This window comes from Aspergillus chevalieri, chromosome 1 (genome assembly GCF_016861735.1).
Source record: "Aspergillus chevalieri M1 DNA, chromosome 1, nearly complete sequence".
Lineage (NCBI taxonomy): Eukaryota > Fungi > Ascomycota > Eurotiomycetes > Eurotiales > Aspergillaceae > Aspergillus > Aspergillus chevalieri.
This window is the reverse complement of record NC_057362.1, coordinates 1,955,405-1,982,949: the sequence shown is the minus strand read 5'-3', so window position 1 is coordinate 1,982,949 and position 27,545 is coordinate 1,955,405. Positions and strand designations below refer to the sequence as shown.

General features: G+C 50.1%; 15 protein-coding genes across 15 annotated transcripts; 6 read left to right on the top strand and 9 right to left on the bottom strand.

The window, feature by feature from the left end:
- Positions 1-841: 841 nt before the first annotated feature.
- ACHE_10722S (xenobiotic compound monooxygenase, DszA family) lies at positions 842-2,499 on the bottom strand (the record flags this gene model as incomplete). Its single annotated transcript, XM_043282431.1, has 4 exons — positions 842-1,769; positions 1,823-2,070; positions 2,122-2,310; positions 2,365-2,499. The coding sequence occupies 4 exons, from the start codon at positions 2,497-2,499 to the stop codon at positions 842-844; spliced, it is 1,500 nt and encodes a 499-aa protein (XP_043131842.1).
- Positions 2,500-2,975: 476 nt separating this feature from the next.
- On the bottom strand, positions 2,976-4,604 carry SEO1 (MFS transporter (Seo1); the record flags this gene model as incomplete). Its single annotated transcript, XM_043282420.1, has 3 exons — positions 2,976-3,075; positions 3,130-4,036; positions 4,085-4,604. 3 exons carry the CDS (start codon positions 4,602-4,604, stop codon positions 2,976-2,978), a joined length of 1,527 nt encoding a protein of 508 aa, XP_043131841.1.
- A 1,587-nt stretch (positions 4,605-6,191) lies between these two features.
- On the top strand, positions 6,192-7,989 carry MDM34 (MDM34 family protein; the record flags this gene model as incomplete). The annotated part of the gene is made up of 2 exons (XM_043282409.1): positions 6,192-6,526; positions 6,621-7,989. 2 exons carry the CDS (start codon positions 6,192-6,194, stop codon positions 7,987-7,989), a joined length of 1,704 nt encoding a protein of 567 aa, XP_043131840.1.
- Positions 7,990-8,919: 930 nt separating this feature from the next.
- ACHE_10719A (CCDC47 family protein) lies at positions 8,920-10,352 on the top strand (the record flags this gene model as incomplete). The annotated part of the gene is made up of 3 exons (XM_043282397.1): positions 8,920-8,986; positions 9,071-9,926; positions 9,977-10,352. The coding sequence occupies 3 exons, from the start codon at positions 8,920-8,922 to the stop codon at positions 10,350-10,352; spliced, it is 1,299 nt and encodes a 432-aa protein (XP_043131839.1).
- Positions 10,353-11,133: 781 nt separating this feature from the next.
- On the top strand, positions 11,134-12,003 carry ACHE_10718A (chitin deacetylase; the record flags this gene model as incomplete). The annotated part of the gene is made up of 3 exons (XM_043282386.1): positions 11,134-11,477; positions 11,536-11,900; positions 11,954-12,003. The coding sequence occupies 3 exons, from the start codon at positions 11,134-11,136 to the stop codon at positions 12,001-12,003; spliced, it is 759 nt and encodes a 252-aa protein (XP_043131838.1).
- A 285-nt stretch (positions 12,004-12,288) lies between these two features.
- Positions 12,289-13,368, bottom strand: ACHE_10717S (alpha/beta hydrolase family esterase; the record flags this gene model as incomplete). Its single annotated transcript, XM_043282375.1, has 2 exons — positions 12,289-12,909; positions 12,985-13,368. The coding sequence occupies 2 exons, from the start codon at positions 13,366-13,368 to the stop codon at positions 12,289-12,291; spliced, it is 1,005 nt and encodes a 334-aa protein (XP_043131837.1).
- A 1,384-nt stretch (positions 13,369-14,752) lies between these two features.
- ACHE_10716A (uncharacterized protein) lies at positions 14,753-14,950 on the top strand (the record flags this gene model as incomplete). The annotated part of the gene is made up of 1 exon (XM_043282364.1): positions 14,753-14,950. One exon carries the CDS (start codon positions 14,753-14,755, stop codon positions 14,948-14,950), a length of 198 nt encoding a protein of 65 aa, XP_043131836.1.
- Positions 14,951-15,112: 162 nt separating this feature from the next.
- On the bottom strand, positions 15,113-16,071 carry ACHE_10715S (nitroreductase family protein; the record flags this gene model as incomplete). The annotated part of the gene is made up of 3 exons (XM_043282353.1): positions 15,113-15,318; positions 15,390-15,504; positions 15,577-16,071. 3 exons carry the CDS (start codon positions 16,069-16,071, stop codon positions 15,113-15,115), a joined length of 816 nt encoding a protein of 271 aa, XP_043131835.1.
- Positions 16,072-16,427: 356 nt separating this feature from the next.
- Positions 16,428-17,504, bottom strand: IPK1 (inositol-pentakisphosphate 2-kinase; the record flags this gene model as incomplete). The annotated part of the gene is made up of 2 exons (XM_043282342.1): positions 16,428-16,625; positions 16,674-17,504. 2 exons carry the CDS (start codon positions 17,502-17,504, stop codon positions 16,428-16,430), a joined length of 1,029 nt encoding a protein of 342 aa, XP_043131834.1.
- A 1,597-nt stretch (positions 17,505-19,101) lies between these two features.
- On the top strand, positions 19,102-19,561 carry ACHE_10713A (thiamine-binding protein; the record flags this gene model as incomplete). The annotated part of the gene is made up of 3 exons (XM_043282331.1): positions 19,102-19,161; positions 19,223-19,328; positions 19,392-19,561. The coding sequence occupies 3 exons, from the start codon at positions 19,102-19,104 to the stop codon at positions 19,559-19,561; spliced, it is 336 nt and encodes a 111-aa protein (XP_043131833.1).
- Positions 19,562-19,834: 273 nt separating this feature from the next.
- On the bottom strand, positions 19,835-21,010 carry ACHE_10712S (uncharacterized protein; the record flags this gene model as incomplete). The annotated part of the gene is made up of 2 exons (XM_043282320.1): positions 19,835-20,589; positions 20,647-21,010. The coding sequence occupies 2 exons, from the start codon at positions 21,008-21,010 to the stop codon at positions 19,835-19,837; spliced, it is 1,119 nt and encodes a 372-aa protein (XP_043131832.1).
- A 556-nt stretch (positions 21,011-21,566) lies between these two features.
- Positions 21,567-22,008, bottom strand: ACHE_10711S (DUF3425 domain-containing protein; the record flags this gene model as incomplete). The annotated part of the gene is made up of 2 exons (XM_043282309.1): positions 21,567-21,930; positions 21,992-22,008. The coding sequence occupies 2 exons, from the start codon at positions 22,006-22,008 to the stop codon at positions 21,567-21,569; spliced, it is 381 nt and encodes a 126-aa protein (XP_043131831.1).
- A 1,365-nt stretch (positions 22,009-23,373) lies between these two features.
- On the bottom strand, positions 23,374-23,619 carry ACHE_10710S (uncharacterized protein; the record flags this gene model as incomplete). The annotated part of the gene is made up of 2 exons (XM_043282298.1): positions 23,374-23,472; positions 23,542-23,619. 2 exons carry the CDS (start codon positions 23,617-23,619, stop codon positions 23,374-23,376), a joined length of 177 nt encoding a protein of 58 aa, XP_043131830.1.
- Positions 23,620-24,286: 667 nt separating this feature from the next.
- ACHE_10709S (uncharacterized protein) lies at positions 24,287-25,548 on the bottom strand (the record flags this gene model as incomplete). The annotated part of the gene is made up of 4 exons (XM_043282286.1): positions 24,287-24,561; positions 24,611-24,819; positions 24,873-25,309; positions 25,363-25,548. 4 exons carry the CDS (start codon positions 25,546-25,548, stop codon positions 24,287-24,289), a joined length of 1,107 nt encoding a protein of 368 aa, XP_043131829.1.
- Positions 25,549-26,428: 880 nt separating this feature from the next.
- Positions 26,429-27,358, top strand: ACHE_10708A (uncharacterized protein; the record flags this gene model as incomplete). Its single annotated transcript, XM_043282275.1, has 1 exon — positions 26,429-27,358. One exon carries the CDS (start codon positions 26,429-26,431, stop codon positions 27,356-27,358), a length of 930 nt encoding a protein of 309 aa, XP_043131828.1.
- Between the last annotated feature and the right edge of the window lie 187 nt (positions 27,359-27,545).

Below are 27,545 nucleotides of genomic sequence, written 5' to 3'. Positions count from 1 at the left end.
TCTCAGTGGCGTTTCCCTGCTAATTCATCCAAGGCCAGTTGGCGCACTACATAGACGATGCGCATTGCAGGTATGGAGTTTTTATCACATACGACAAAACCTGGTTCGTCCAACGCGAAAGCGAGTGGAGTTTTAAGATATCGGATCCGGTGATGGCAAGTAATCTCTTTTCCGGAAAGATCGTCTCATTGGTAGAGTCCATGTTCTTTCTGGGCTTAGAGGCAGCCAGTTGCGCTAACGTGTACTGGCCTACTCGCTCCGGCATGAGATTGGTGAGTAATCGTACACCTGCTGGCAATGTATCAATATGATTGGCTTTCTTCGAAGACACGCGGGAAGAAGGGAAAGGAGCCAAACAGGGCGTCCAGCCGTTTGAGGAAGAAACGCAAGCTTACGGATAGAGAGGATGCGACAGGCGTCGAGTATCATGATGATGAGAAGGCTGGGACTGATCAGTGGTGAACAGGTCTAAAGGGTTGATATCAGTGACAAATTTCGGGTACCTTTTCCATACGCCAGGCAAGTAAAGTATACCTATGCCTTTTCCATAGGATAGTTTTATCATACTTATAAGAAACCCATCAAAGATTGCATGTAGCTTGTCAAAGGTCGCCCGACTTGCTTGGTTTGTATGTCGCTTGTGTTAAGTCGATTGAGTAATCTCTAGAAATCATCAGAATCCTCATTTTGATACAGAAGCTCTGGGGATCCAACAGCACCTGACCCTGCAAGGCTGGTATTTGGATAGAATTTTGGCTATGGTAAATAAGATATAGGCCTTCACAGAAGGAGGCCATAGCATCATTGCAGAAGATGTCGAATATAGGGCTTTGTACACAGATCACGCCCCCTCCTTAACCTCACCCTCCTTCGCAACAGTCTCCTCATAACTATCGTACTTATATCCACTCCCCACATGATCCTCCCTCAACCCACTCTGCCCCTTCCCATACACCTTCTCCCTAGCCGTCAACCGCTCCCCCTCCGGCAACGGCCCCGGATACACACCTCGTCTCCTCAACTCCGGCACCAACAGATCAACAACCTCCTCGAACGTCCCCGGCGTAGTCACATATCCCAAATTAAACCCATCAAGATCACCCTCTTCGAACCAGCGTTCTAATTCGTCTGCGACGGTCGCAGCACTGCCGATGGTCAGTGGGCCCAGACCGCCGAACGAAGCGCGCTCCGCGACAACGCGAGGTGTCCATTTGGGGATCTCCTTGGAGGTAGTTGTGAAGGCGTCGAGGATGGATGTTACTTTGTGTGCTTCGAGGGAGTCTGCGGCGGTGATGTCCTGGTCCAGCGGGATGCGAGAGATGTCGATGCCCGTCCAGCCGCTGAAGAGCACCAGGCCACCTTCGATGGAAGCGTATTTCTTGAGTTCCTCGTACTTTGCCCACGCCGCTTCATCCGTTTCCGCGATGATAGGTGTAAATGTCGCAAAGAACTTGACCGATTGCGGATCGCGGTTCTTCTCCGCGGCTAGGTTGCGGATGTTGGCAATTTTCTTGCGGAGGAGCGTTGGCGAGTGGCTTGAGACGAAGACTGCTTCAGCGTGGGTGGCGGCGAAGTTTGATCCTGCTGGTGAGGTGCCTGCTTGGAAGAGGAAGGGCGTGCGTTGGGGTGAGGGGTCGACGATGTGGCGGGTATTGAGGTTGAAGTATTTGCCCTTGTGCTCGATTGTGCGGACTTTGTCGGGGTCGACGTAGGAATCTGCTTCGGGGTTGGGGGAGAGGGCGTCGGGAGCCCAGGAGCCTTCCCACAGTCTATCAGGTACTAATAAGTATCATTCTTTGGCTGGTCAGGGGCTGGTGCATACTTGTATACAACCCGCAGATACTCATCTGCTTGAGCATATCTCTCATCGTGCTCGATTGGGCTGTCAAGGCCAATCGCCTTAAACGCAGCCTTCTTCCACGACGTAACAATGTTCCATCCAACACGACCACCCGTCAAATGATCCAATGTCGAGAACCGCTTTGCCAGCAGGAATGGTGGTTCGAACGATGTCGACGACGTGATACCGAATGCCAGGTTCTTGGTCACGGCTGCCATGGCGGAAATGGGCTAGACAGTCAGTACCCTTATAATCACTCACGGGAGAAGAGGAGAACATACAATGGTAGGATCCGTAACAGGCCACTGGGCTGCTCGTCGAATACACTCATCCAGCTTTCCTTGGTAGGTATCATAGCCGCCGTACGTATCAGCAAGGAACAGGGCATTGATACCACCACGTTCGAGAAGCTGAGCCAATTCAATCCAGTAATCAAGCTTGCGCTTCGTCGCGGATTTGTCATTGGGATTCTGTAAAGTGTCAATGTCTGGGGGATAGAGATAGGTTAAAATATTGTTGCTCACTTTCCACTGACCAGGCGATAAATGCCCCACGGTTGACATATCGAAAGCATTCAGCAGGATCTGCTTCTTCCGCTGTGGCACTTCGTAGCCATTAGCCTCAGCGGTAGCATTAGTCGTAGCTCCAATATCGCCCATGGTTACTTTTCGGAATCCTGATATCGTTCCTGATCCCTCAAAAGATAGGCACAGGTAGTAAAGCTTCACTTAAATGCCACTTCAATCTTATCAAACCCCCTCACTAATCCATTGCACGCGTATAACATATGCATGCGCCATTGTTAATTTAGGTCGCGTGATAAGGGACTGTCGAGAAACGAAGTAGGTCGATACAAGGGTGTCGATTCGCCATCATCCCCGCAGAAAGCGCAAGGATGGGTGTCATTTATGGTCGCGGATTCCTGCCGAAGGGTGTGTCTGGATGGTGCTGTAGATAAAGAGGATGCTATCATTATGGGGTGTATTGCGTGATGACAGTTTATGGGGGGTGTGGACATGTTCAGGTCTTAAAGAGGAAAAGAGAGTGATTCAATACGCTACTCCGTAATGACAGCCATTTTATGTACTCAGTACAAAAATAAATTTTCAGATGAAACAAACGATTCTGGATGCACTCATTTCGGATGAACAGTATAGTTCACAGCTTCCGGGTCTTGAGCATCTTCTCCGCTCCCCACGGAGTCTTGTCCCTCGATTTCGCTGTTGCGTCTTTTTCTGTGATAAGTTAGCAAACGTCAGTTTCAAGTATACAGGAGTGTAAACACTTACCCCTCCCGCGTAGTCAAATATCGAATAAGATGCGCCGTCAAAATTAAACAAATAGCATTCGCAAGCACAAACGAATACCCCTTCGTAAACCGCGGCCCCTCAACCGTCTTGAACACCAGCAAAGGAGTCCAGATAGTCGTAGACTGGGCAATGACGGTGGTAGTCACCAGGACTACAGCCCGTACGATGGGTGAGTACCGGAGTTCACTATTCATCCAGCCGTACAGAACACTCGACATGGCGACAGATGAGTATGTCGTCGCGAATGCGAACCAAAGGGAGGATTCGGGGACTTTCCACACGACTAGGATGATTAGGCCGACGATGTTCCAGGTGTGCGCGACTGTGATGGCCCAGGCTGGGCCCAGGACGAGGTCGGATGCGAAGCATATGAAGAGGGTGTAAAAGATACCCAGTGCTGGGGCTATGGCGTTCAGTTCATTGACTTTGCTGGTGGAATATCTGTCCAGACTCTTCAGCCAGAGAAGGTAACCTCCGGCGTTGGTGTTGTAGCATGCGTTCCAAAAGAAGATGTCTAGCCAGAGGAATGCCCAGAACTTCCAGTTCCGCAGGATATCGATGGGCGTCTTCCATTTGAATGTGCCGGCGATACCGTGACCAGCGCGCTTCAATCGATTCTGCGCAACTTCAATGTCGCGATCCTTCAAGATGAGCTTGTTTGGCTTGTCTGGGGTGCCAGGTAAGATGAAGTAGCCGAGGATACCAATGGGAATTGTGATGACGGCACAAATGATATACATCCATCGCCAGCCAGCGAGGCCATTGACGCCATCGAGTCTTGATGAAGCACCGGCTTGGATCAAACTTGCGGTTAGTGTACCTAGTGTGAGTCCAACATAGAAGACGCCGCCTCGACGGGCAATTTCATCGCCGCGATACCAGGCTCCTGCAACGTGTAAGCTGCTGTTCGATTGATGACTTGAAGCGAGCTTACCAAAGATGTAATGCATTCCTGGAAAGAAAGCTGCCTCGAACCATCCAACTAGAAACCGATACGCAGCTAGCTCCGAGTATGAAGTAACCCGATATTGCAACAGCGTAAAAATGCCCCATGCAATATCGAGAAACGGAATAAGCCATGACATCGGGAACTTGGTGAACAGATAGGCAAAGGGAATCTGGCCCAGCACAGCACCAAGTGTGTACATGGTCTGCAGCTGGACGAGTTCATTTCCGTGGAGGTTCAGGTCTGTCTGGACCCCGGAAACATAGGCATTGTCTAGATTGTGAGCAGGATCCATTAGGATGGGAAGTATTGCATACTTATGTTGGCCTGGTCGATGTACTTCGTCCAGTATGCCAAAAAAGCATAAGGGACGATCAAGAGATCGAGCTTCAGGATGAGACGTCGTTCCTCCTTGGTATCGTCGTCGGAAAACCACTTGATGTGATACCATTTCCGCCGTTGCTGCACATCGGCCATTTTTGAGTCTGCAAAAGTCTATTCTTGCCATTTGACAGGCAGGTACATACGAGCTTTAAAGACGACCTAGAGTAGACAAGCTTGTGTAGCTTTGACACCGACCTCCAGGTCACGCAATAGCCAAGTCGCAATGCATCTTACAGCGCCATTCAGTTCAGTTATCCTTCCAGGTGGTCGTCGATGCTTCTGTATCTAGTCTGGGCACGTTATTTTAGCAGCACATGGTTGGTGATGACCCCGCGAGAGTGTACAAGGGAGGCATCAGGCACTCCACAGGAACCCCTTTGGTGTTAATGCGATGCGTAAACATGTAAGACAACTTTATCGTCATTACGGAAGTTTCCAGGCTGATAGATAAGAGCACCTTGCCCAGACGGCCAGATTCCTCGAAACGAGGGCGGCCAAGCATCGTGTCATGGGGTGGACGGAAGACGTGCTTCTAGCACAGCGCCCGCGCATGCCAACACATATATCGGGGGGTTTCCTTACTTCCTGTCCGAGACTGATAACTTCAGAATACCAGCATTGTCCAGCATTGTCCAGCATTGTCCAGCATTGTCCAGCATTGTCCAGCATTGTCCAGCATTGTCCAGCATTATTCCAGTTTGTTAGTCAACGAAGAGTCATAGATGCGGTGTGGCTGGTGATATCAGAATCGAGTCAAAGATACCCCTCCAACTCAGCGCGATGTGTCTGCCAGCCATTCAAGGCACAGAGAATGAATCAGTGACATTCATCTCGACGATCCTCATCAATCCACCAGGCTGAGCGATTCAGGGCCCAAGATCCTCCTGTCATTCTACCACTATTCTTTTCTGTAAACCGAGCCCAGAGAAAAGTGATACACCGGAAGTCATGGAAGGCCTGAAGAACAAGCGAGAAATAAGAGATGGGCTTATACCTGCCATAGTGAGCAGGTGTAAAGAATTCTCCGTATATCGGACATTTCAGGGGCGCTTCCTGTTTGATCGACGGCAGCAACCAGTGTGTACGTTGTACTTTTGAGGATAAAGGGTGTGTATTTTGAGAATCAATTGCAGTTCAATTGATCAATTGAGAAGAATAGAATAGATTCAGAGCAGCCAGTAGTATTCCTAGCTAACCGGTATACAAGCGAGGCGTACCATAGTTAGAGGCGACATTCCGGCTGTGACGTAACCCCACTTCCCGCTCTGAATTTTTTATTTGGGCTCCCACAATGGAATAGTACTGCTAGAGCCAGTAAAGGCAGTACAACACAGAGCCCCTGAACAATGCAGCAAATGAGGGAGCATAACTGGGAATAACACACTAATATTACAGCTATAATTAAAAGGGCCAAGCATAAATCATAGGCTGTAAGTCAGTATCAGCTGATCTGCGTCACGCGAGTCACCTTTGGACCCCCTCGGGAATCTTCGCCTTCGCTTTTCGTCCCTCTAAGATTTTCCTTCGCCCCGGCGCTTCTCTTTCATATTTCCCTTCTTCTTCTTGTCTTTGCTCCTTGCTGCTGTTCTTGTCTTTGTTCTTTTTTTATAATAATCCCATTTCTCGTCGCTTCTTTTATTTCTTCTATTCTTTTCCTCCGTTCTCGTTGTTCCTACGAAGCGACACCCGCACACACCCTCAATGCTCGGCAATGGCGTTCAACTTCAACTGGTCGCCGCTCATGGCGGACGCGAGTTTCTACACTCGTGCCCAAGAGCTTCTGACTGCTGCTCTCAATAAATCGCCTAAACCACCGATTATCGTCGACGATATTATCGTGACCGAGTTGAATTTGGGCTCGATCCCTCCCGAATTGGAAATTCTCGAGATCGGCGATTTGGCGGAGGATCGGTTCCGAGGAATCTTCAAGATGTCATACACCGGAGACGCCTTTTTGACGCTGAAGACCAGAGTCCAGGCGAATCCTCTCAACACCTATCTCATGACACGCCCATCCTTCGCATCGCCACTACCGCTGGCTGCAGCGTAAGTTGCCTGCCCGTTTCACCAGTCTCACACTGGTCGTACATTTGCCAATGGAGGGACCCCTCGCTTACTCGTCTCGTTTGGAATGCCACAGGACTCCCCTTACTATTCCCTTACAGATCACCCTCTCCGATTTCAAACTCTCCGGTTTTGTTATATTGGTCTTCTCCAAGCAGAAAGGAATCACCGTCGTCTTCCGAAATGACCCGCTCGAGTCGCTTAAGGTCTCCTCCACGTTCGATTCGATCCCATTCGTCCGTGACTTCTTGCAACGGGAAATCGAGGCCCAACTCCGCATACTGTTCATGGACGAGCTGCCGGCTATTATCCATCGCCTATCGCTACGGCTATGGGTTCCGGAATATCGGGCAAAGGAGGAGATGCAGAACCAGATGAATACAACCCCAACTCCCACTGAAGGTCCTGGGCACGATCCTCTTGCCAGTCCGCCTCAAGATCCCGTCGATTCATCAGGCAATGCATTGGACGAGTCGGAAATCGCGTCGTTATCGCTGGATTCAGCCGTCGAAACACACTCGCTGTTCTCCCAGAAGAACCTTCTTAGCCTGGCGACTCTGACGGACTCCCAGCGCACACTGTCACTCTTTACCCCGTCGATTCAACAAGTCGTATACCGTGCATGGACATCATCCGATCAGAACGATTTGTCTGCCAGCGTCATGTCGCCAATAAGCCCCGCTCTCTCAAGAACTCAGTCGCAGACTGGCAGCATGTCGACTTTCTTGGACAACGCGAGTACAATCTCAGCCCAAAGCAGGACACCCACGGGACCCACTCAGTCCTTTAGCAGCTATGGCCTGAGCTTGGGAGCCGGTCGTCATTCCAAAGCACATGCCAGAAGGCGGAAGAAGCGCGTGGTCGACCTCCGTAATCGCCCAACGACACCCGACGACTCCGCTAGCGCGAGCGTGAGCGACGAAATCACCTACACGGAGAGCGCCAGTGCTCCTTCAGTTAGTTCCGCTCCGCTGCCGGCCGTCCATGAACAGCCTGACGACCCGGTTACCCCGCCATTGTCGCCTGAGAGTGACCAGCGCCTCCCCGCCATCCCCGAGAGACGTCGTATGAGCCTCTCGCGCTCCTTGCCTCGCCGCGACATCTCGAATGAAATCCTCCGTGATCAAACTGGGCCTTCTGAACCTCCTCGGAACACCTTCAAGACTGACGACGCGAGTGTGACTGTTGGGGGCGTCCGCCCTGCACCTCACCAGGAAGCCGGTCCCTCTTCGGGCCCTACACACCAGCTTTCTGCGGCAGGCCTTCCATTTCCCCATGATAGCCCGACCGGTAGTAGCATTGTTGACCAAGTCTTGGTCGAGAAACTGGCGGGTGAAATCGCACGCCGTATGCGTGACGAGAAACTAATGGCACCAAACTCTTGTGGTTCATTCTGGGACCACGGTCCACCGGAAGAAACACCACCACCGGCTTATGGCCAGTGAGTGCTTAGCACTCGACACATCTTACCTTTCCCGTCGTTCGATTTTCCTTCTCTGGCTTGATATAGAGCCCAAAAGTTCAATTTTTACCTCCAGCGAGCGATAGCTGGTGTTTGTCACGACCGTTACGACTTGCGTTGTTATATCCTGTTTCTCCTCTCCCTCTCTTTCATTTTCTTTCATCAATCTCGATTGTTGAATTCTAGTGTGTTTCTAGCGGGTTTTAAAATGGGTGTTTCGATTTGGGCTTTAGCATGGTGGTTTACTCTTTTGATTTCTTTTCAAGCGACTGCTCTCTTTCAGCGCAGGATACCGCTCATTTGTCACTCCTCCTGTTTCCGTTTTCTTATATACGATCGTCTGATAGGGATCGATAGAATGGGATGTTGGGTTGGACAGGGTAGGACTGGGAGCTGGGAAGGACCAAGCGTCCGTTCGGTATATAGATAAAATCCACACTTTCCAGCGTCAATTACGTCTTTCCAAGTATACTTGCTGGTATCTCAACAGCATACATGATCCGGAGATTTTTCTTCGTTTTTTCGGCCAACTGCCGATGGTGTGAGACCAAATCAATGCACTTCAGAATATGCGGAATATGTGGCTGCATCCGACTAGTATAGACAACTCACCTTTCCTATGCATGTTATACATTCAAGTGCCTTGAAGATTGTCGAAATGTCTTGAAAAATTGAGCAATGCCTGGCTCGAATCCTAATAAAAGCTATCGTAGTGTAGGTTACCCTAAACGGCAGTGTAAATAACACCCCATGGTTCGGCCGCTTAAGCTTGGCTCCACCGCCTGCCATTCTGCCAACGTCCACGTTCCGTCTTCATCTCCGCGAACTTGGCTTCCTCTCCTTCTTGCACCCGCCACGTCGCCAGTTATCGGAGGTTGTCTCTAGTGCTAATTATACTTCCTCCACTCTCACAATGTCTGGCATTCTCAAGAATGTGTTTGGCGGCGCCGAGTCGTCCGGTGCGGTCAAGCCCGACGATGGTAAGCTATCTGTCCGGAGTTCAACTCCGACTCTTTTTGCGATGGCTGCAATTACTGGTCTCGTCTAATACTGTTGTTGTATAGAATTCGCGGACTTTGTCGAGGCTCCTCAGCCCTCTCCTGCCTCTATCCTCGGTTCGTCGTCGACACCAGCTGCTTCGCCGAGCGATGGAGCTACCGTTCCCTACACGGCATGGTACCGGGTGTGGGAGCGGACATCGCCCAAGGACTTCATGCAGGAAGCGATGGTCCTGCCCTTTATCATCCTAATCGTCGCTTTCCACCTCTGGGGTACGCGGAAGAACCGACGCAAGGCCAAGGAATGGGCTAAGGCTCACGCGACTGCTCTCCGAAATGAATTTGCGGTGGTCGGATTCGGTGGCCTCCAAGGGGCTGCGACTCCCGAATTGGCTTCTGCAGACAGCTTGCTCAAAGAAAAATCTCCTCAGGAGTTCATCTCTTACGCTACGGGTCGGCAGAATGTTGCCTTTGTTGATATCTCGGTTAAGCTGCCTAAGCGGTACAACCCGGTGACCTACTGGATGGACTATGCGTTCAGCTTCTTCTGGGAGAGCTGGCCTGCCCCTGCTGAGAAGATCGAGGCCACTTCGTATGCATTCGATGGCAAGGAGAAGGAGCTGGTTCCCGTTCCCGCTAAGGATCCGTCGTCTTTGAAGGTTAACAACTCGGCTTATGATGGATTTATTTGGGCTATTGTGCACAAGAGTTGTATGCGCAAGTTCCGTCAGGACCGCTACGACGCTTCGATCACTTTTACCAAGGATAACGCCAAGTTGCCTCCCTGGGTGACTGTGATGACGGAGAGTGCTGAGATTACTGAGGCGCTTCTCACTCCCGAGCTGATCAAGGCCATCGAGCAGGCGGGCCATGAGTTTGAGTACTTGATTGTTACTGACCAGCCCACTGACAAGCCGATGAAGTAAGTGCCACTTTCCAGCAAACCATGCACACAAAGTCTAATAACTCTAGGATCGAGGAAACCGCTCCCAGGAAGCGTATTAGCCTTTCGATGAATATTCCCTCCGCCTCCGATGCCTACGCCAGTACTCTGCCGCTCTTCCAGCAATTCCTCGGTTTCGCTGACAAACTCGTTGCATCTGCGCACTTCCGTGCCGAGGTGATGCGCAAGGTCCGGAACGTTCGTGATGCCGAAATCAAGAAGCTCCGCCGTGCCGACGAAGAAGAGAAAGCTGAGGAACGCAAGCTCGCTGCGGAGAAGCAGAAGAAGGAAGAGCGGGAGCGTATCCTCCGTGGTATGACTGCAGACGAGCAGCGCAAATACCTCGATCGCGAGAAGGAGAAGGAGAACAGACGTTCCACGAAGAAGATCACTCGAAGGGCTTAGTTTCTCCGCGTTTTCTGCTTCAATATTCCTTTACAATTCTTCTTGATGCTATTTCTATTGAGAAAACGTGGAGCGGGCTTGGAAAGCGATTCGATCTTGGCTCATGTACCTTCAATGTATATTAATCTTATTCCGGCAGTTGATGCGGCAGGATATGTGTCTACTTATGGTCGTTTGTCCTGGAATGAATGTGTTCTATGAGACTAATGCGCGCTCTTTTCCCCGATGTGACATCGGATGTGATCGGCGGTGACCTGAATACGAGAGCAGCTGCTCCGTACTGCGTACTTCAACACGGATACGATGTCAGGTCTCTCCCTGTTGACCATGTGTCTCTCGCCGGTTGGATGGAGTTTTTCCGTTCCTCTTGGCCTCCTTGGCCTACTTGGCCTGCAGAATAAGCATAGAGATAAGCATAGTGACAAACAAGCAAGAATGACCAACCTCTCGACACGTCCAATTGTTCTGCCCCGGCACAACCCGAATGCATGCTGACTGCAGCTGCACCTAAGGTCTTCGGTCCCTGTTTCCTAATCGGTGTGTGTTGAGTTTGTCCAGCGTACCTGCCGTATCGGGAAAGCAGCTTGTGCTGGCCCTGCATACAAAATGTCTTGACCCTCTCTCCCTCCTCCTCTTCTTTTTTTTTTTTTTCCCTCGCCAACCTCCTACGATCTCCTCTATATACCATTTTTTACCTCGCTCTCGTTCGTCAGTCTCATAATTACTATTCCTACACCCTAAAACTACTCATCGTTATCCATTCTTACTACAAACCCTCAAAATGGTTTCCCTTCGCTATCTCCCGGCCTACGCCTACGCTCTCTTCGCTGCCTCTATTACCACCGCAGCACCTGCACCCATTGCCTCTCAAGCCGCGTCGAGCGCCACAGCCAAGACTGCTGTCGCCGTCGGTGCCGTCATCGATCGATGCACGACCCCCGGTACGATAGCCCTTACCTTCGATGACGGGCCGTTCCAGTACACTGCCGATCTCCTCGAGCTCCTTAGCCAGAACGGAGCCCCAGCGACGTTCTTCCTTAATGGACAGAATATGGGGAATATCTATGACTACGCGGAGGTTGTCCAGCGGATGCATAATGAGGGACATCAGATTGCGTCTCATACGTGCGTTTTCCCAACCTTTCGTGTAGGTTTATCTGATGGATGCTAACCATGGATGTAGATGGAGCCACCCCTACCTCACCTCGCTCGACTACAACGGCATCGTGTCGCAGATGACCCAGCTTGAGAATGCGTTTCAGGAAATCGTCGGCGTCAAGCCCGCCTACATGAGGCCGCCGTATCTTGCTACTAACGACGTCGTGCTGGGTGCTTTGGCAGATCTCGGGTACCATGTTATCAGCTGCAGCATCGACACGAAGGATTACGAGAATGATGACCCCAGTTTGATTGCCAACAGTGTGAACAAGTTCAACGCTGAGTTGAATGCTGGAGGTAATATCGTTTTGTCGCATGATGTGCATGAGCAGACGGTGTATACTCTGGCGCAGGCTATGTTGAATGAGATTAAGGCTAGGGGGTTGACTCGTGAGTAACATCCTCTCTCTTTGCGGTTGTTCCGTGCTGACTGACTTGTTTAGCTGTTACGGTGGCAGAATGCTTGGGTGATTTGAATGGGTGGTACCGGTAGGCGAGGTTGGATATTTATATGCATAGGCTCTGACGGATAATTTAATTCAGTCTAATGTGTATTACTCTCAACCTTTCCCTTAGGCGTAGGTTTATTCTATGTCAGTAGACCATGACTCGAATGGATGGCTCTAGCATGGACATAAGGATTAAAACCCGGTCAACACAGACGTGACCTACCTAAGATACCTGGAATATAAAACGTAAAGTCCCAAACCTGTATGTCTCTATAGTCTAATGACAGTCTAATTATACAAACCACTCATACACCCGTCAGTCTAGTTGCTCACAGCGACCACCTCTTGAAGAACTTCATGATAACCGGCGCGGCATCGAAGTACGTCCCTTTGGAACTATCATAGTTCCCATGCTTACTCGGCCACACATGCTTCCAGCCATCAATCCGATAATGCGTAACGACTCCCTGCAACTCCCCACTGCCAAACTCATACTTCTGCACATGTCCACCCCACAACTCCTCCGTCTTATTACTAGTCCCCAACCCATCCCGATCAGCCCACTGCCGCAACGCATGCGACACCGTCGGCAAACAAAACCCATGCCTCGCCCCTCCCGCATACGGGATCGTCGTATCAGCCGTCCCATGGAATTCCAGAATCGGCACCCGGCTACGTCCCGGATTGCACTGGATTTCCACACTACTCGGGTCACATTCGTCTTCTGAAGAGGTTAGGTTCTGGTAGTACCCGCCGGAGACGGGGGCGAAGGCGGCGATGCGGGTGGAGGCGACGGGGTCGCAGGCGAGGTCGTTGGTGAAGCCGCCGCCGTTAGACTTGCCCGAGGCGTAGACGCGGGTGGGGTCGATGCAGTAGTTTTTCTCGAGGTGGGTGATTAGTTGTAGGGTGAAGGAGATATCGTTCGGGCCGGACGTTACGTGCCAGTAGTCCTGTTGCCGCATTAGCTTCTTCATCTTCGTCTTAAAAGATTTCATCTAAATTGATGGAAGGGGTAAATGGAGTACATCGACAATAGCCTGCGGGTAAACCGCAATCGCATCCGGGTTGAAATCCTCATTGCTAAACTGCGACAACTTCTCCATGTACTCGGGGTCTTTGCCGCGGCCGTGGAAGGCAATCACCACGGGCGCCGGCCTGTTGGTTGTATAGTTGGAGGGCAGGTGGATTAGGTACGAGCGGTTGCGGCCGTCGTCGGAGATCATGTTTGCGCGGTAGCTGTCGCCGGGGGAGTGGCCGGGGGGGATATGTTTTCCGCATCCGGGGGATGTGGTTTTGGGTTGGGGAGCGGCGGATGGGGATGTTGATGCGGAGGATTGGGATTGGGCTGGGAGGGCGGTTATTGTTGTGCCCAGGAGGGCGAGGAGGCCCAGTTGGAGGGTGACTTTCATGGTGTGTGATGCTTTCCTATGAGGGAGGTGAGTAAGTGACTGAGGGAGCAGGATATTATACACGGTAGGGTACACCGCAGTGCTCTCATAATAGAATCCAGGAAACATACCTCCTGTCTTCGCTCGCAGAACTATAAGCTTGGCGCAGATTAGTAGCTGTCAGGTACGAATAGTCAAAAATCACCGAGGGCAAGGATCGAACTATATACCTACTGGACAATGCGCAGCTCAGGGTACACACATGCGGATGTACTCTTTAGGGTTAAACTTGCAATGCATGCGCACACCTCGAACCCAACCAATAACAACCCTTCATGCAGCGTTAATCCATCGAGAATCACTCGGTAATCACTTCTCTTTCCCCTTTATCCGGGGGGACCGTGGGAAACGTGCTAGCCGAGGTGTTAGTGTTTCAGGAATTGATTATCGTGTACATCCTCTGGGTCGTTGACGTGTACATAGTAGTGTTGGACTTGGGGTTGGGGTTTGGGGAGCGGTTACGTACCCCGGTTCGTCAGATTAGTTATCCAAGGATTGATATTGCAGATGATAGCTAGAAGGAGAAGGTTAAGCCAACGACTGCCCTACGGCCCTATTGTTATCAATCACAGGCATCAGTTTGAACATCCGTCAAATAACCCTATTCGATACTCTATTCCGCACATTATACAAATCCTAAAGTACTTGTGCGCTATACATAGAACGAGACAAACATCCCAATCCCTCCTATCCTCCTCCCCTATCCCCCTAGCATATCCCCCAAACAACCGCCCCACAAAACCACAAGACCTCATGATGCACAGAACCGAGGATCAACACCGCCAATCCGATGATCATCCCAACCGAGCAAACGGCAGAAACTGAAGATCCGAAAATATACCGCTACGTTCCCTGTTCACCCTGCTTTGATTTTATCTGCTGCGCATCTGTACCTGTTTATCTCATGTCAATGACGTGCATTGTCCAGGTCCAAAGTACAGGTAAGCTCGTCTAGAACGACCGCTTTCGAGGGTGATCGCCGGATCAGCGCGGAATAAGCTTTCTGTTCGGTCTCAATATTGGATGAGTAACGAGTGATAGCCTTGTGGATGCTATTTCTGCGGTGGTTAGGAGATAGGGGAGGGTGGAATAGCTGTGAGCTGAGTAGCTGAATAGCTCTAAAAACTTGTACTCCGTAGAGTAGCGATGCCACTCTCGGTTGATAGGAGATGGATTCCGTCTTATCTGTAATGTCAGATCACACCGCCTTCTAAAAATAGACTAGCATCGAATCTGGGCTGTCGTCATTCGGAGTCACTATCACAAAGTCCCCCATGAAACACTCTATACACTACACTACCCCCTGCATGAGAACCAATTTCAGCTCTAGCAGCAAACGCAGCGAATGACCTGTCTCAAAGAGAAGCTCAAGAAGCTCTTCAATTGCCGCAAGATCCGCGAGATATACGACGAATGGGCCATCCTCTTGCCTGCCAAGAGTCATCTGGATTCCGATTATAACTTTCCCAAGGGCCGTCCGCCGGGACGAGAAGGAGGACGTGGGCCGGGGGCGATGGGGTGGGCTGCTGCTGGGATGGGCTAGCGTTATCGATTGAGTTGAGCTGCATCAAACGGATACGCATACGGAGTACGCATACTTAACCGGAACGAGACACGACGAGATGAGGCGAACCATGTCAATCAATTACCATACTCTATCTATCTAATACCATCTGAATATCTCAACCTAATTTTCAGAGCGAAATCATTGTTTCCCAAAAATCTTCAACCGCTCCTGAACCGGCTTCTGCGCCTTCTCCCCCGCAGCCGCCTCGGGGCTCCCAAACACCAACTGCGAAATGAGTCGCCATTCACTAGGAATATCCCACTGTTTCGCGACGGGAGCATCGATGAGCGGGTTGTAGTGTTGGAGGTTTGCGCCGAAGCCGAGGGCGGAGAGGCCGGTCCAGACTGTTGTTTTGTTTTTATGTTAGTTGTTCGTACATGAGTGGTGATGGGGGTGGAGAATGGGGAGAGCGTACGGTAGTACTGGTGCATGGCATTCGAATGCTCAGCCCAGGGCTGGAAGTGGTCTTTGTAAAGGGCGAATTTCTCAGAGAACGGCTTGATGTGCGCGGGATCTTCGTAGAAGAGAATCTGTTTCATTGTCAGCCAACCAACCCTCAAATCTTTTTAATCCAACAACATAAACCCAGTAAAAGGACATACAGTTCCAACCCCATTCTTGAATCCTTGCAGCTTTGGCAGCGTCTGGTTCTTCCACGTCTCCTCCGGCACAGCGCCCGTGTTCACCAACCCCGAAAACGTGTCAATCACCACATCCCACAGCTTCTCATGCTCAGCGTGCAACAACACAACCAGTCTCGTGGACTGCGTATTGAAGGACGAGGGAACGGTGTGGATGGCCGCGTTGACGAGCTCTTCGATCTTGGAGTCCGGGACGGGGGAGTTCTTGCCGAGCTTGTAGATTGTGCGGCGGGTTTGGGCAGCGTCGATTAGCGGTTGAGCGGACATTTTGGATGTGGTTGTGCTGAATGGTCTTTGGCTTGGGGGGTGAGGCTGGGAAGGAGTTGTTCTTATGGTGGTGGGGGTGGTGGTGGGAAGACGTAAGAATGGCGCGATGACGGAGGAAGATAGCGCGGGGCGAACGGTGGAGCTGGTGCTGGTGCTGGCGTGGCGGAGGAGAGGTCGGAGGGCTGCCATTTTATATTATTGTGCTATTGTAGAGCGAGATGAGGATATGGAACAATTCCGTTGAATTGGTGTTTACTTTATAAGATGGAAGGGCGGAATTAAGGTAAGCTTAATAATGGCATTCCTCAGCATGACTACAATTTCCGTAAGCATTTGTATATCTGCGTAACATGTAGTATCATTATCGATTGGAGAGGATTAATAATTACAACTGTAGTATACATGATAGCGGTCCGAAATCCGAAAACTCCCAGTCCCAGTCCGGTTCTATATTCTTTATTAGGCCCTTGGGTCAGTAGGAGCCAGGTGCTGTGATCCCTTGTTAGTGTAGTAGTAAAGGTGAGGTGAGATAAGGAGGTGATGATTTAATGATGTGAATGCTTCGACGAACCCTGCAAGACGCATTCGCTCGAAGTCTGCCCACAGTTGGTTCCTAAATACCACCCCTGGGAGATAAGTCGATTCTCCAAGTCAAGCCAGTACTGCGCCTTGCCCCCAGCCCCCGTCTTAAGATCGAGGTCTCCTAGACGGACTTCGACGGTTCCTTCTCCGTCCAGTGGCATCTGCGCGCAATTAGCGATGAAGTGGTAAACCAGGGGTGGGAAGGCTACCTTGATAAACATGGTACAGTCCCTCAAAGTCATAGCAAGCGATTTTTCGCTTGACTGTGCAGATTGTCCATGCAGGCCAACATCGCGCATGGCCTTTTGATGAGACTGGAGCTTCAGCAGGGTGCTATTCCGGTGCAAAAACCGCGCCAGACGGTCCTGGTCCTGGCAGCCCTTGACAAACCGAGTTGCGCGCAAGACATGCTCGAACTTATCCGAGACAAGACCAAGAGGGCAGAACGATTTATCTTCTGATCCGCACACTTTTCGAGATTCGCGGTTCTTCATGTCCCGTAATGCGCAGGTACGACATCGTCGAGCATCCGGTGGTGCAGATGGAGACTGGAGGAGCCACTTTGGCTTGAGTTCTGCCATTATCATTCCTGGATCGGTAAAGGTTGTCATATCCGTCACTAGCAACCCAAAGGGCTCGTTGAGCGACAGATACACCCCGCATCGTCTGCGAGGACGCGTGCCATTGAGTTCGGCTGCACGTAGCCGCTCGTTGCACTGTTGCACTAGTCCCCTGGGCAGCTGGACGAGGGTCTGATCCACTACCTCCTCGGGCTGGAACAACGGTCGAATGATTCTATCAAAGTTGCGCGAGATCTCCTGGTACGAAATCCCAGACTTGGTTTCCTTGCGTAGTCGGAGTAACTTCCCCCGCAACATGGGAGGTATACTCATCTGTTCCTTACTAGGCGCAGCATCCTTCTGCTTAGGCCCCGCTGGCGCTGGCGCCCATATGATTCGGTAAATTACATTCGCGCCCCCCTCAGCGAGATAAGCAAGTTGAGCTCCCGATGGGAACTCTAGGCGATCGGGATTGGTCATCCGTCAAGATGTGTGATAATGCTGTACGACACTTTTTCCTTTGTGTTCGAATCATGACCGCATTAGACAGCTGCCTGCAGGGATCGATATGGCGGGGTTTTGCGACTGAGGTCAAAAGGCGTACTTTTTAAGTGACAATCCTGGAATAAGGCAGAGAAGGGTGTCCCGCGCGCGATGCACTGTGCTCGAAAAGGATATCGAAGGCTTAGGTGATGTGTACAAAAAACACCCCATCCCAGAAGAGGAAAGGTCGAAAACGATGGTTCGATCGATTTCCGATAGCGCAAGCAATCTATTCCCAATAATATTGTATGATTTAGACAGCGTGCAAGCCAAGCCGAACCGGGTGGAATTGACCGCGCCCAGAACCCCTGTCAACGCGACCTTAGCAGGTTGTAATACAATAGTAGCGGGGAAAACGTAATCGGAGGATTCGAAGATCAAAGAAATCGATGAACAGCAATCAACAGATCGGGATCTGAGAAATCGAACCGAATATGCAGGGTAATGTCGTTATCAGAACCCGAGGCACTGGGCTTGCGAATCTCTCGGGATTTTATAACCAATTTCCATGCCAATCGGATTGCCAGCGTGGTTGACACGGCTTACTTATAGTCGCACTTTCCGGGGAAATAGAATGCGACGGCGCTGCAACGCATCAGACGGTGTAATATTGACAGGTCGCACGCAAGAACGAATCTGGTGATTGATCGTATGTCACAGGGCACAGGGGAGAACGGTCGAATGCAATTGGAGTAACGTAGGGGACTCGATCGCGGGGCGTCGGGCACACAGACGTCGGTCAATTATGATCTGTAAAGTAACCAGATCAGTAAATCATCACGCGCGATTCGTATGGTGCATGGAAGGCTGGAGAAAAGGCCATGCAGGATGCCGCGATGACGGGCTGAGGTTTCCCAGAGGAAGCGGACGCGGCTTACCAAGTCCCGCGCTCTGGAGGATCTCGGTAAATGATAGAGCGCTCAACTGGGAAAAGTCTCAGGAAATGAGGACAGATTGCAGATGCGATGAGAAGAGTAGTTGAACTGAGCTGAAGGCGCAAAGCGAAAAAGAAATATCCGGTCCCAGACGATGACGTGAAGGGAGCGCTGATATGTGCAGCCGTTCGTATTCTCTCACTTCACCATATGAAATATAAATGAGGAATTCACTACAGAGCTCTGTATGAAAGTTTTAAATACTCCGTAGGGGGTAGAAAAGAAAAAGCAAAATCTTCTATCGGCCTTGTATTCCCTGAATCCGGGGAACCCTTGCTCGGTATAAAAGGTCGGAATGACTCGATAATAAGTAGCTGCTTTATCGGCTTTGTTTTTTTGACTATAGTTAGACTAGATAAACTAGAAACTAGTAGTCATAGAAAATGTATACTGAATCTCATGCATTGTACAAACTTGGCCGCCGGGACATAAGCATGAAGCTATCCAATGCCCCTCCGCATAGAAATCCACCCCGCCGGACTTCGCTCCGCCCCGGTCATATCAACACCACTGGACGACGGACCATACGATACAATAACTAAGAGATAATAAATAACTAAGAGAGTACTGCCACCTTGGTTAATCTTCATACAGTCACTATGTCTACCTCCGAACTCCCAACCCCAGCCAAATGCACGGCGGATTTCTGCTTGATCCCGGTAAGCATACACAAGCACACACCATATAGTACATGTGCAATCTACTAACAGCATGTGACAGATGGGAACATCTAATCCCTCTGTATCCGCTCAAATCGCCGACGTCCAGCGTCTTATTGAAAAGTCCGGCCTGAAATACACCATGCATTCTGCGGGGACTACGCTTGGTAACCTCTCTCCCCCGTAAAAATGCCTAACCGGTCTAGCGCCATACTGATACATAATTGTAGAAGGACCCTGGGATAGAGTATACCAGGTTATCGGACAAGCACACACTATGCTCCATGAGCAGGGGATACTGCGGATCCAGACGGATATCCGGACTGGATCGAGGACGGATAAGGCGCAGACGGCTGAGGATAAGGTGAATAAGGTACGGCAGTTGCTGGGCAAGGATTAGAGGGATAATAGGGCGAATGGAATCAAATAAACATTTCTATCGCTATTGAATCGTCATCTACATACAAAATGCCAATGGACCAGAACACCGCGCCGTCGACATACTATGTAAAGATATGTCCAAGATGCCATAGACATCAAATACCAATTTTCAAATCCAGACCCATGATCTATCCCAAAAAGGAGTGTACATCCCTAACACCAATATAAACGGAGAATAAAAGAAAGAATGCAGTATGCAACAAGTAATCAAAAAGAGAGTCGTAACGGTCATTTAGTTCAATGCAATTCCTCCACCAAGCAAGCTCCCCCAGTCTCCACCAACCCAAACCCAATCAGCCATGCTGGGGTTTGATCCAGACTTGGCCTTATTGACCATCTCCACCAGTCCCTTGAAGACATTGCCATAAGTAGACCCGTCGCTCGTCGAGCCTGTGCTGATTTCCTTGCGACCCACGGCATTCGTGACATTGTTCAAGCTATCCACGGTATCGATGGCGGGTCCCTCGTTGAAGAAGTCCACCAGAATGAAGGTGGGCTGCCGGCCGCCGTACTCTTGCTTGCACTTCTTCGCAGTGTCACCCAGGTTTCCTGTTCCTCCGGATGGGGCGTTGGTTGTAGAGACGTAACTGGAGTTGGGGTACTGGATGTCCAAGATGGTGGTTTGGTACAGGAAGTGGTTCATGAGCGGCATTTTGCTCGACTGTAGCGCGGCCGAGAGATTGTCGCTGACACTCGAGGGCCGGTCCGGGGTGCAGGAGAAATTCGACGCCGAGGTCACTTCGTACGGGTTTTCCCAAACGTAGGTCCATTCGTCCAGGAGATAGGAGGTGTCTGAACTGGTGGAGCCATCCAGCGCTGTCACGAAGGTCACTAATCTCTTTCCATCATCGATCATACTTTGAAGCGTCGGCCACGAGCCGGAGGAGGCCGGGGTATAGGTAAGGTCGCTGAGACCAGACGACTGGTACGCCGAATGGATGTCTGAGGCCGAAGCACCGTCCGAGTTCACCAGTAGAATAGTCACCACTGTATCCACCGTCAGCTATCGTTCCTTCCACAACGCACCCAGGCAAATAAACATACCTTCATTCGGATTCGAGTCCATCCACTTCTTGATATCCGTCAACCACGACGTCAATGTCCCCGCATCCATCAGCTCACAACTCGAATGACATAGATGCCACGCGGAGTCTTTCTTGTGAATCTGCGCGGTAAGCAACCGAACACCAGCACTCAGCTGATCTGTTGTCCCGTAGTATTGGTCCCCCGCAGTTGAGTAATCCGTCGATGCATCTCGTACAAACGGACTGTCGTGGGCGCCTAGATGAGTGATTTCGCCGTAGGATTTGGAGCATAGATCGGGGGAATTGTTGCATGCGGTGCTGCGTGGACGCAGACTTCTTGCGGCCACGAGAGGAAGAAGAGCGAGGAATCCTAATCCTTTCATTTTGGAACTTTCACAGAAGAAGTTGACAGCTGCTGGTTGAATGCAGCAAGAGGAGAAAAATGCTTGTTGTTTGATAAAGGGTAGTAATGGCAGTTCGGAAATGAATCAAGGAGGATGGAAGGGGGGGGAAAGGAGTGTTCGAATCTGATACAAAGTGACAAGGCTAGAAGAATCACGGCCCAGAGATTCACCTAAAAATAAAAGTGACACACCTGGTGGACTTTGTAGACAAACAACACCGATCAACGGCCGATTCTACTATTCTTAGAAACGCCAATTCTGGGGACGCGCCATCAGGCCGTGGCTGAGGTGGCTGTTTATTGGTCGATTCCGAGCGCGTTGCCTGGGGCATCAGACACGTGTTTTGCCTAATACGGTATAGCGCACATCAACTTTAAACCATCAAGACTTGAAGAACTACTCCGTACCATGAGCATAGGAATGAAGTCATAGTTCTGAACTGACAAAATCAACCTCTTCTCCCGCCTCAGTCTCCTCTACTGATTTGTCGACTGCATAATCTCAGGACACCCTCGTATAATCCATCCCCATTTCCTCAAAACCCCTCCATCACCTCCCAATTATTCGAATCCCACGGAAATCCCCATACCAAAGGCGTGGTCCCGGAATTCCTGGTATCCCAGAACGCCATCAAATCACTGCAGAGCTCCGACTCATCAAATTTATCCTCCACGGCAATGAGGTTATCCTGGATCTGGGGGAAAGGGAAACAATCGATCCACGGGTGATGCGGTTTCGTGCGTTGCAGTGGGGTTGGACGTAGTGCCAGGGGTATATTATCTTGCGAGAAACCGACAGAGGCGACGTTGTATATCGAAATTGAGTCGTCGTCCCGCAGCCACTCGAGCGTCATCCCGACGGCGATGGTATTGTCGGTAAATGTGCGCTGTGCGTTCAATCTGCTGTGTGATTAGGTGATCTATGTTCGGTATCCCGAGGGCGTGGCTTTGAATAGCGGACTTCTCGAAATGGGCCATTAGGTCCTGCACGTTGTGGGGTGCAAACTTGCAATTGAAGATCTAGGGTTGGCGTGTATGTGCTTTGCTGACGAGAGTTCTATATGCAGTTGCATATGCTTCGGATGACTGAGCGGCGAGTTTGTGGATATCGCCATCCTTCTTTTTCGTTGATTGGTTTCGCGATCCTATAGCATCTGTCAGCATGGTGCATTGCTGGTTTCGGGCTCATAAACTTACGACGGGCCCGCTGATTCAGTCGATTCTGCAGCCTTCTTCGCTCCGCAGGTTCTCTAAGGCCTGTCCAGTCTTCATCTACAGCACGCGCTAGAGCGCACTGGGACATCTCCTCCAATGGAAGGAGGGTAGAATTTGTAGACATGACCGCTGCGCGTGTATATGTGGAATTAGAGTACAGAGTACAGAGCAGTACATATTATGATGTGATAAATGTGAGGCAAAAGATGTTCAACCTCTAGCGACCCATTTATAAGCATTCTGGATTTAAATTAGCTTCATGCTGGTTGCTGACACGCCCCAGACTTATATCCACTTGAGACAAAAGTAAATCCAGTCAGAAGATAGTATTTTATGGGAATAGGGTCCCGAAAAGAGCTGATTACCAGAAGTGGTATATGGCACCATAATATCACTGGACATTCCCCCACTCAGGGCACGTTTATTGGGTGAGACTAGTTCTGGAAAGTGAGGCAATTGATTGTGCACAACTACTGCGCGCTTTGATCCGTCATGGTTTCAGATCAGTCAATAGACACAAGAGAATATTTCGTTCTACAATCCCAACGCCTTCAAAATCTCCTTCGCTACACCCGCAGTACTATCCGGATTTTGACCCGTGATCAACATCCCTCCCAGTCCGGCGCACTGCGGAACAATCACCTTCTCGCTCCATGGCTCACTAGTCTTGACACACTTTCCCCCACTGACTCGGTTCAACTCGTTCAACTCGCCCTCTAACGGAAAGGGCATGGCTACCATCATTCCTATCTGGTCCTCCTCGGCATTCGAGAAATCAGTCACCGTAGCAGGGGAGAGAAGCGACTCGCCGGTGGGTGAAGTGACAGAAAAACAGTAGGGCCGTGACAAACAGCTCTAACGGGTTTCTTTGCATTCGGGAAATGCTGGATCAGAGAAAGGGAGTTGGGTCAGAGTAGAGGTCGAATTGCTGGTTTAGCTTTAGTTTCTTTTCATGTCTTTCAAATATACATGGCACGGAGGGATTCGTACGTCCATGACCAACGACATAAAAAATCGCATCAAACCCTTCAGCCTCCGCCAGAACGTCCGACAACTTTCGAGCCATCTTCCAGAGCGACTGGCTTTCGTTCAAGAATTTCATGCATGCGGGGTCGTTTTCGAGCATCTTCACCGAGGTGGATCGAGCGGTGTTTCGCCGCCGTCTGGGGAGGCGATTACCATTTCTGCCTTCTCTTTGAGGACATAGTAGGCGTGCGCGAATTCTGGCTGTATGATATAGTATGGTCAGAGCAGCATAAATAAGTATGGGAAGTAAAGGACAGGGAATAAATGGACCGAGAACCAGCCTATTTGGTGGTCGGTTCCGGGGATCTTGGCGACGGAGGTTAGGACGATGAGGACTTTGGGGTCCATTGTCGATTGCGACGGGTTTGTTGGAGATAGAGATGTCGGGACTCAGTGGCTATATAAATATAATGCATTGAACCGCATGATGCAAGGAGTAGATTGAACATAAGTACCTTCATGATAACCAATGATCTACTAGCTCGGGGCAGGTGCTCAGTTGGAATGTTATAGGTCAATCACGTGAATTAAAACCATGGATGGGTTGATTGAAGCTATGCTTGGGAACTCTATATTGCAGACTGGCTCCATGGTTATTGATCAAGTTCAGTTGCATCAGGACGAACCAGCAAGATGGCTCGTCACTCCTTGTATTTTACTTTTCTCTACCTCCTGCTGCAAACAAGGGTTATTGAGGTGTCTAATGCAGAGTAATCTATTAGGTATCCGGTAAAGACGGCGATTGTGCAGCTTGAGTTGATAGGGGATGTGTTGGTTGTTTTAGGGCAGGATAAGCTGTGGACTCTGAAGCTTGGGGAGACCGTTTAGACAGGTTAGTATTTAGATAAGAGATCTATTGACAATCCTTTGGCTATTTTTGGTTACCACAAAGAAGTTCGTTATAGTTTCAATGTGGAACTCGAAGAACTTTTATTATGACAAACAGCATCAAACCAAGAAGGCTTTAAGATCTTGGTCTTATCTCTACAGAAGTAGACACATAAAACCGAATAGCCTACAGCAACTTGAAAAATCCCCTACATAGCCCCTTCGAAGTGAAAACACCATCAGGGTCAACACTGCTCTGAATCCTCCTCAGTCTCTGCAAATTCCCCTCCCCATAGCCCGCGTATGGGTCTTGCTCTTTGCTTGCGTAGTTGATGTACATCCACGGATGATGCTTCCCAGCATCTTTTGTGGCAGCAGTAGACTTCTCAACCCAGTTGTTCACAAAGGTATTCATAGCATCATCATCAGAGGCGTTATTCCATAGCGTGGTCAAAAGAACGACTGTGGTTGTTAGCTGGATCTTGTCTCGATTGATTTGGAGTAAGCATACCAGTCAGCGGACCATCAGCATCTAGACCAGCGGCACTTCCTCCTCTCTCCTTCGATATACGAATAGATGCTTCGTACAAGGGTTGGATAACGAGATTTGGGAGGAATCCCGGCGTTTTCTTGACAGATTGGAGCTCTTCAATCATGATATCTTGGATTTGACGGTCAATGTCAGGGGATGGGTAGTATGACACGGTAGCAAATAGATTTCTGCGTAGTTAGCTACCACAATTCAACAATGTGAAAAAGAATTGGAAACATACCGACCACCAGGAGGAGTTGCCGAATCTACCTCCCTACTGAAACTTGTCGACCAGTCGATCCGAAGACTACTCGACTCGGATGGGACCCGATTCAACCTGTAAAATGGCCGGGGATTCAATATCGGTCGTGAGTATTCCTGCGTGAATGCAAGGGTATAATTGTCTGTCTCTTGATCATAACCAAAGTCATAATAGAATGACATGGCGGTGTCGCTTTTCCCGCTTCCTGTTGTAAGTTCGTAGGCGATGTCTGCGATGATGTCCCTCTTGTCTGCTGAATAGGATTTTTGTCCAGAGTAAAATTGGGCCTGCCGAACGGCTCTCATGGTGAAATGAGTGACGATTCCGAAATTGTTCATGCCTCCACGAAGGGCGAAGTAGAGATCGGGGTTGGTGTGCTCGTTCACAGTTGCGACTGTGGCATTGGGGAGGACAATCTTTATTTGCGTCACCAAACATGTCATGCATATCCTCAGGGCTTGGGACAGACCTCATACTCAAACACATTATCCTTTGCCAGTCCATACGCAGGCGAAAGGTGCGAGAGCCCACCACCGAGAGTGTATCCCCCAAGGCCGACACTCGCAGCTCTTCCACCGAGCGTAGTCAAGTTATATCTCTCCAAATTCTCGTACGCACTGTGTAAGGTATGACCAGCGCCCAATTTTACTCTCATTTGATCTGGAAATACCTCTGTGGCTCTCATCCTTTGCAGGTCGATCGTAACTCCGCCGACTGAGACAGAATCATCGGGATTCTGAGCATGCCCCCCACTCTTGACGGCAAAGTGGCATGATGTATCGAGTAATACACTCAGGGTGGTTGAAACATCTTCAGTAGAATGAGGCTCGACACGGCAGGCTGATCGGACGTTTTGTTGTTTGGCGTCCCAGACAGTGAAGTTGCCGTTTCCTGGGGAATGAGTTGTATATTCGGAGTTCCTGGATAGACGGGAGCACTGTTGATAGGTTATGGACGAAGAAGATGAATATGGGGTGAAAGAAGAACATACTGCTTGTACACAACCCGATGTTGAGTTGGTTTCTTGCCTAGGCACGAGGGCACTGGCGGGAAGAAGAACGGAAAGAATGGCAAAAAGAGCCGGCTTCATTGTCGTCGTCACTGCAATGTTGGATACCCCAGCTACTCCAGGAATTGGTACTACTTATCTGGGGATTCCTCGCCATGTTACAAGTTTCGGTTGATCCTCGGGAGTCAGCATCGTGCAGAAGCCATGGAAGTATGCAATCACTCCCTGCAAGCTGCTTACTGCCAAGAAGACAGCCCAGTACTTTCGACGTCAGCATGTGAATTTTGCCCTTACAGGAAACTCAATTACAGGTGCAACGGAGCTTTTACCAGGAGAATACGCTATGGTGTAGTATGGAGACGGGTTACGGAGGTACAGGGAGATCCACTGTCAGCAATATGCATATGCCAAGAACATCCCCGGAGTCTATAGATGTGGAGATCAATAAAAACCAAAGACTATATATCCTGCTCGAAATATTGGGCAGAAAAGAGGAATTGATACAATTGAGATCAAGTCTTCTATAATGGCTCATATACTATTGTCCCTTGTTATTGTCTTGCTTTCCTCCATCGCCAACGCATTCCACCTCCATGAAGTTTACCAATTCCCCAATGGGACCTGGGTGGAAAATATCGCCATCCGGTCTAACGGCAATCTTCTAGTGACTTTTGCGAGTACCCCCGAGCTATGGGAAGTCATCCCATCTGCTCAACTCGGAGCCACACAGGCACGGCGTCTCCACCACTTTCCCAATGCCAAAATGGCAACCGGGATTGCAGAGCTCGAACCGGACGTGTATGCCGTCATAACGCCTAACACCATTTGGAAGGTGGATTTGAACAATGGTATTAAAAAGACTCCCACGCGGATTGCTACACTTCAACCTGCGAGAAGCCTCAATGGCATGGCAGTGCTGAACCCTGATACTCAAACGCTGGCCATCGCCGACTCTGAGGCTGGATTGGTTTGGCGCCTTGACACCAAGACCGGCAACTATACTGTGATTCTGCGAGACGAGACCATGGCTGCGAATACGAAGGAGGGTGTCTTGCTTGGGATCAACGGGCTGAAAGTGCACAATGGCCATGTCTACTATGTCAACAGCCCCGACCGACTCTTCTGCCGTATCCCGGTGAATACAACGACTGGTCGAGCAACTGGCCCTCGTGAGATCATCAGCCAAGGTGCATTGGCAGATGACTTTGCCATTAGTCGACATGGAGTGGGATACTTGGCTGGTCTTACGGATCATGTCATCACTCGGGTCATGGCGAATGGGACGCAGGAAGTGATTGCGAATTCCAGTGTTTTAATGTCGGCTACTTCGGGTGCGTTTGGAAGGCTTGGTGGTTCGGATGTTTTGTATATCACAACTGGAGGGGAGACATCGCATGTGGTCAATAACACGAGTTCGAGGGGAGGGAAAGTACTGGCGTTGTCTCTCGAACCCTAGGGACTCGGATATACCAGCGTGCAAATTGCCACATTGCATATTTGCTCAAGCGACTGTAGCTAGCTTAGCTTTGGAAAATTCATCGCGGGTAGCATTGGGCTCATAGCCCTCTATACACATACGCATGAACTCCGCAGAGAACATGTCGAGAGTCCGAAGGGATCACCGAATTGTTCATGGATATAAT